We start from the raw sequence: 7,303 nt of genomic DNA on the forward strand, positions 1-7,303 counted from the left end.
CGCTTCAGGAGAATTCCTGGAGAATTTGCTCTCGGCCTAGTTGTTTGCGGTTGCCTCCCTCGTAGGAGTTTCATAATGGTTGTGGTTATGCCTACATCACGGGCAGTGCTCCTTAGAGCTCAAGCATTGAGTTGCGCTGTACAACTTGGCTGTCGTAACCCTTAGTTGTGGCAAAGGTGTTAGATAGGTCTTCCTGGTATGAATGCTGAGCCTACACTCAATAGAAACAAGTACCGCTGTGACGGTCTCCAAATCAATCCGTAACCGAAGAGGGCCAACCCCCTTTACTGAGCCAATACCAGAGAGGCAGAAATATATGAGGGTGGTCCTGTAAGTTTCGCAGCCTTGCTGCCAGCAAATAGGAAAAAACCTTCGCATGCTGCAGGTCAGTTTGACTAACCTTTGTGTTTGTAGAGATAAGTACAACCTAATGTGAAAGATGCTGCCAACTGAAAAATCAGCAGCATCCAGTATGGGTCTCACCGGGGTTACCAGCTCGTTCCCTCCTTCCGCTGAAAGTCCCATTTTCTTGTTTTTCGTTTATCGGTTTCCACCTACCAGTATTAGCCCAGTTGGGTTCACATCACCAGTTCTCCGTCCATCTGCTTTCCCCCCTGCAGAAAAACAGGTTCTGATAGACAACATTTAGTCTGTAGTATGCTCTCTTTGGCCGCTGGAGTTCCTTCTCTCGAGCTTTCCTCTCCTGCTTTCTGGAAGAATTAGGCAACAGTGCCACCGACAGACCGGCCATAGTCAGGTTTACCATTCCTTTCTTTATGGGGTTTGCTATATTCTCCCTCCTGGTTGACCGCACCATAGACACTGAGTGCAGGCTTTCCATTGAAGTGGAGATCATGTATTCACAGACTTCACAGTGGGGGAAGCATAAATGTGGTGAAACCACCAAAATCCGTACCTCAACCACGATTTCACTACTCAAATCAGCAGGTGGGTTCTGGGCTTTTTAGCACTTGGAGAGATAAAATCCATTGCTTCCATCTTCATGTATTTTTAACAACTTCAGTGTAGCAGAGAAATACTACAGGCTACCCCACCACGGCAAAGTGGTATCCGAGGGAAAATCTGTCATCAGGCATTCTTCTTTTTCTTCAGCCTTTGTCCCGTTCACAAGCGGGGTCGGCTCGTCGTGATCGGCTTCGCCATTTGGCTCTATCGAATGCCTGATCTGGGTGCAATCTCGAGGCTTTCAAATCCCCATACAGCGTATCAAGCCACCGTTGCTTAGGTCTGCCTTCTGGTCGTTTACCGTCGACTTCGATGTTCAGACCAATCTTGGCAAGTGAATTCTCGTTAGTGCGAATTGCGTGACCATACCATCGAAGACGCCTCTCACGGAACTTTTCCACGATCGGTGCAACCCCATATCGATCGCGGATATCCTCATTTCGGATGTGATCTAAACGTGTGACGCCACTAGCCCAACGTAGCATCTTCGTCTCCATTACCGCAAGACGTCGTTCATTGTCTTTTATGGTCGGCCAACACTCAGAACCATAGAGAGCGACTGGACGGACGACGTTGCGGTAAATTTTAGATTTGAGACGTTCGTTGATACGTCGATCACAAAGGACACCAGTTGTGGAACGCCACTTCATCCAGGTTGCGTTAATGCATGAAGCAATTTCATAACGTAGCTCTCCATTGGCTGATAGCGTTAACCTGAGGTATTTAAATCGCTCAGTTCTGGGCAGATCACTACCGCTGACAATGATTGTGCCTCTTTCATGATCAGATGCGAGGAAAATATCATCTGCATAAAGCAGCGTGTAGGGCGCTGGACGTTGGATATCCCGTGTGACGGTGTGCATAACAAGGACAAAGAGGAGTGGTGAGAGGGCACTTTCTTGATGAACACCAACAGAGACACGAAGTGGTTTTGATACACCCGCCATACTTCGAACTTTACTTTTCGGATCGTGGTAGAGCAATTGAACCCAGCGCACGAATTCTTCTGGCACGAAGTGTTGTCGTAAAGCATACCAGATGAGTTCGTGTGGTACACGGTCAAACGCTTTCTCTAGATCCAAAAAGGCAATGTAAAGAGGACGATGCTTCTCACGGTGTTTCTCCATGAGTGACCGCGCAGCGTGTATTGCGTCAGTAGTTCCGCAGTTCTTGACAAATCCGGCTTGATTCACGGTTATTTCAACGATTTCGCGAATACGGTTGTCAAGAATGCATTCAAAAATCTTCATGGTATGGGAAAGTAATCGGATCGGACGGTAATTTGAACATTCTGCTGGGCTACCTTTCTTTTCGCATATTGGAACAGTGGTACTTTCTTACCAGTCAGATGGTGTTCTTCCTTCCTGAATAACCCGGTTAAAGAATTCACTGAACCACAGTGTTGGGTCCCAGCTCTTCGCTTTCCAGAGCTCAGATGTGATGTCGTCAGGTCCTGTTGCTTTCCCCGATTTCATTTGTTTTATTGCCTCCTCGACTTCAGTTGCGCTGACTGGTGGAACTGCTCCAAATGTCGGCAATGATTGCGGAAGTGGAGGATGAGCAAATTCTTCAGTTGAAATCTGCTCGAAGTATTCTCGCCATCTATCCGTTGCGGCTCGACGGTTGGTAAGCAAAGTACCGTTCTTGTCATTAACACAACAAAAGTGTTCGATATCCTGAGTGCGTTCATCACGGCTTTTAGCAAGCCGATACAGATCTCTCTCGCCATTCCGAGTGTCCAGTTTATCGTAAAGATTTTTGATTTTTGCTTCCCGGCTGGCATTCTTATAAATTTGCCAATTAGCAGGCGTTTTATCGTCGAGAAATTTGTGGTAGAGGCGTTTCTTTTCACGGATCTTCATTTCAACATCATCATTCCAAAGTCAAGACCCCGAGGGTTGCAGAGGCCACTTTGTGGATCGTGTCTTTCATTTGGTTCCATGATTCTTCCACATTCGTAATGGTTGGCAATCGTATGAGTGAGACCGTTTCTTCTTTCTTCTCACCAAATCGCCACCATTTAATGCGCGGCGGGCCAGTGCGTTCCTCACGCTGTTTTATCGGTGGCTTAATTCGCAGGACGGCAATCAACGGCCGATGTTGAGGTGCGATGGTCTCATAGGGAACGACTTTGCAATCAGTGACAGTGGTAAAATGTTGGCGTCTTATGAGAATATAGTCGATTTGGGTTTTATTGTTCCCACTATAAAATGTGGGAAGATGGGACAATCGTTTGATGGACCATGTATTCATAAGTACAGGGTCATGGGTGTCTGCAAAATGGATTATACGCTCGCCACCTTCATTGCGCGCTCCGAACCCCTTTCCCCCATGGCACCTGTTACCGTCTGCCTTTTCACCCACATGACCATTAAGGTCGCCGGCAATGATTATGTAATCTTCAGCAGGCACGTGACAAGTCTTTTCATCGAGAAGTTGCCAGAAGGCATTTTTCTCGGCATCAGGTCGACCTGTCTGTGGTGCATACGCGGTGAAGAAGTGAATAGTGTGATCAGCTGATATAATGGTGAGCTTCATCAGCCGATCATCAAATCGTTCGACTTCTTTAATGGCATCACGGAAACCCTCTGAGATGGCAATGCCAACACCATATTGAGTGTGTGGGTCAGCAAAATAAAGAAGTTTGTAGCCATTTTTACCGCCATCGGGTTTCTTGCAGAGCGCAGATATCAATGCACCTTTTTCGAAGGGCTCTTGCGAGTTCCTCCGTCTTTCCAGTTAGGGTACCAACATTTAGCGTGCAGACACGTATTTGTTTTGTTCGTTGTATGCGGACTAGCTTGCTTACGTCCTGACACCGTCCATGCGTCAAGAACCCTTGCCTATTTCTCGACAGGACCGGGGCTCGTCCTGCCGCGTCGACTGAGGTGGACGCCCTAGCATTTCTCCGAGGCTTGTGGCTCAATCCAATCATCATGTTTGTAACGACATTCTACGCATTTTCTTGGTCGACCTGTCGCGGGGCCTGTCACCAAGAGAGATCAGGTAGGATTTAGCATAGTAGAATAACTCCAACTATACTCTATTTATCTCTTTCCCTGATCTCAGCATTTTATTTTTGTTTTACTGAGGATAGTACAGAGTACGTTGCCTCAAACCCTCCTCCTTTACCTGGGCTTGGGACCAGCATACTATGTTAATAGCATGGCGGAGTTATCTGTCATCAGGCATGAGGAACGGTAATCGCTCCACTTTGGTATTCATATTAGGCTGGATGGGGATTTAAAAGCCTCGAGTTTGCAGCCAGATCAGGCATTCGATAGAGCCAAATGGCGAAACCGATCACGACGAGCCGACCTCACTTGTGAACGGGACAAAGGCTGAAGAAAAAGAAGATTAGGCATCACCATCACAATGTCTCCTGAACTGTATTCAGATCGTCAAAGAAAACCTCCAATTGTAATGCTCCTTAACCTTAATCAGAATTTGGCAGTGGTCAACCTCTCACAAACCAACTCTCATGTAATAAGAGCGCGCCTTGAGGTAGCTGTCAGCAACAGTTTGACACCGCTTTTGCGTCTATTACAAATATACTTTCCAGAGTAGAGAAGCATGGTTCCAGAATATCCGATCGATATCGACGAAATTCTCTCCCGAATTGCAGAAAACGTTGTCGAAGGGTTGAATTATAAAATGGCAAGTTTCGGTGATATAAAGGAGTGTATTGGGGGAACCAGGACCTAAAGCTAATTCCAAGAAGCAAAAACAATGAAAATGGCCCTTGTCAGTCCCCTTCGCCTCTCTATTCAAAAGGTACTTCAATTGACCCTTTTTGTTGTCCTCGAATCGGTCCAATGCTCCCAATAAACAAAACTAATTCACATATCATTCCCCTTGACATTAGGATATGATATAAGGACTTGATTTATATGCCCTGTGGCCTTTTTAATTAATCTTGTATAAAACATGCTCGTGATTGAAAATCAATCATAAATTTCCGATAAGCAATGTATTTCCTTTCCATTAGAGTAATGGCAAAATTCCAGGACTATGTAGTCGGCATAGTAGTTCTCGTATTTTCAGTCGTAGTTTTGGTGCTACGAGGCCCTTGTTCACAAAAATTTAGTTTGTCCAAGTTGAAAACGATTGTTCAGGGACCAAACTTGTATCTTTTTATAGTGTCTAATGAAATGTAGAGTCATGGAGAGGCCTAAGATTATTTTCAACATTATCTGGATAATATCTGTAAAAATTATCGTAACTTCCTCAATGGACCTTCAAGAAGTTATTACAGAATTGAACAGAATAGAAGAGATTCGAACGGTTTTGTATTTTCTTAATGATGTGGAGGAAGAAACGGAACAGATTATTCTAAAGGATTCAAACCCTCTTATTGAGACCATTCCGAAACTTATACTCAAAGATCCTTCACGGGGAGTGACTATAAAAGATAAATTCAACGAAGATACTTTGTCCATAATTTTCGCCACAATCCGGACAAAAAGAACTGTCCTGGAAGCAGTGAAAGGAGCTTTAAACGGTAATGTTCGGTCAAGAGTTATTTTTTATTTGCGCATGGAGAGTTTTTTCGACGAGACCCTGAAAGAGGTCTTCACCTGTTTGTGGTATCATCGGATGTTTAAGAGTCTCGTCATATGGAACAATCGCACGTTCACATTCAGCCCGTACCCTGACATAAGGATTGCAGAGGTCACATCAGTAAAATCTCTGAGCTCAGTTTTCTCAAAGAAAGTAGTCAACCTTCAGAGAAATCCCGTGAACGTCATCACAAATTTGGGCCCAGCAGCCTTTATCAAATATGTGGATCGTAATGGAAAGTTGCGATATGGTGGTCCCTTTCTAAAGGTCATTCTCGAATTTATTGAAAAACTAAATGGAACATTTTTCGATTACGACGGCAAATTTAATGGTTTCACTGAGATAAGGGCTTTATTTGGTCGGAGGGAAGTCGATATCATGTCAGTTATGGTGATGGGGTATGCGCAGAATGATGAGTTGACATATCCCATAAAAGGCGATACAGCGTGCATCCTGTTGCCGTATCAAAAGGAACTGCCAAGGGTGTATTATCTAATATTGCCTTTCCAAAAGTCCAGTTGGCTTCTGGTAGGCAGTGGAATTATGTTTTTATTCATAATTGCGGGGGCTACGGAAATTTTGAGTGGCAGGAAATTTACTTCTTTGCTTCAAGAAGCCTTCTTTCGAGTCGTGCGGATGGTGATCCAACAGATACATTTCAAAGATAGACCGCCCACGAGTCGGTGGATGACAATAATTCACATACTAGGAGTTGTCCACTTTATGCTTCTTCTTAGCTTTTATCAAAGCGGCTTGAGCAGTTTCTACACCAAATCAATCGCCGGCAAACAAATCGACACTGCCGAGGATCTAGTCAGAACCCAGTATCGAATATTGGTCAACCCTGATATATTGGATTATATTCACCGCGTCAATATTTTCCCCCAAAATATTGTCGAACGTTTCTCAATAACTAAGGCTCCGCTATCTAGGAACCTCAGCAAAGCAGATAAGAAATTTGGTTATTTTGTTGGAGCGGAATATATGACCATTTTCAATGAGCTAGAGAGACAATACTCGAAAAAGTACTTTCATAACAGCAAAATGTGCGCATTTAAGACTCTCACTTGTATCATGATCCAGAGGGACTACCCATTCAAGGAATCCTTTAATGATGTGATACTTCCGCTAACTGCTGGCGGCTTCATTGATAAGTGGCAAAAGGATATTGTGTACGAAAGTAAGGAAGCAGGATATATAAATATGACCCTGACAACTGAAAGCCTCTTCAGACCTTTGATTTTCGATGAATTATTTGCGGTTTGGATTATTTATACAATCGGTATCCTTCTGAGCATTATTACCTTTGGTGTAGAGAAACTAAGGAAACTAATAAATGAATTAAAATAAATTTTGAAGTCTACCTATCGAAGTAATTATCATACAAGCTAATAAATGCTGCAGAATTGAAAATTATCACGAATTACTTTTTATTTTCCGCTCTATAGTGAAAAAGTTTCCAGGACCTGTACAGCAATCCAATTGATCGGAATTATAAAATCCCTCATTATCAGCTTGGATGCCATCAAATTTCGCTTGGATTCTCAGGAAGCCTGTCACCAGAATTTGGCTGAACATTGAAAAAGGTAAACCATTTAAATGTCGGGTAGGTGAATGCATTTACGCACACACTGTTGGACTCCCGGTTCGGTGCGTCGCTGGACTATCAACTAAACATCTCCACATCGTCAGAGAGCTAGCCAGGCACCGTTTGTCACATTTATTCAGGCTTGTCCCCGAACTTTCCCGCCTTGCGGAGCCTTCAAATCAGGGAATT

The 7,303-nt window shown here is 44.0% G+C and overlaps 1 protein-coding gene across 1 annotated transcript; it reads left to right on the plus strand.

Annotated features, from left to right (window-relative positions):
- Window positions 1–4,084: 4,084 nt before the first annotated feature.
- Window positions 4,085–7,093, plus strand: LOC119655200. Its single transcript, XM_038060972.1, has one exon. It carries the CDS (start codon window positions 5,113–5,115, stop codon window positions 6,874–6,876), a length of 1,764 nt encoding a protein of 587 aa, XP_037916900.1. The 5' UTR covers window positions 4,085–5,112; the 3' UTR covers window positions 6,877–7,093.
- The last annotated feature ends 210 nt before the right edge of the window (window positions 7,094–7,303 follow it).

The sequence above is a fragment of the Hermetia illucens genome, chromosome 4 (genome assembly GCF_905115235.1).
Source record: "Hermetia illucens chromosome 4, iHerIll2.2.curated.20191125, whole genome shotgun sequence".
In the NCBI taxonomy this organism is placed as follows: Eukaryota; Metazoa; Arthropoda; class Insecta; order Diptera; family Stratiomyidae; genus Hermetia; species Hermetia illucens.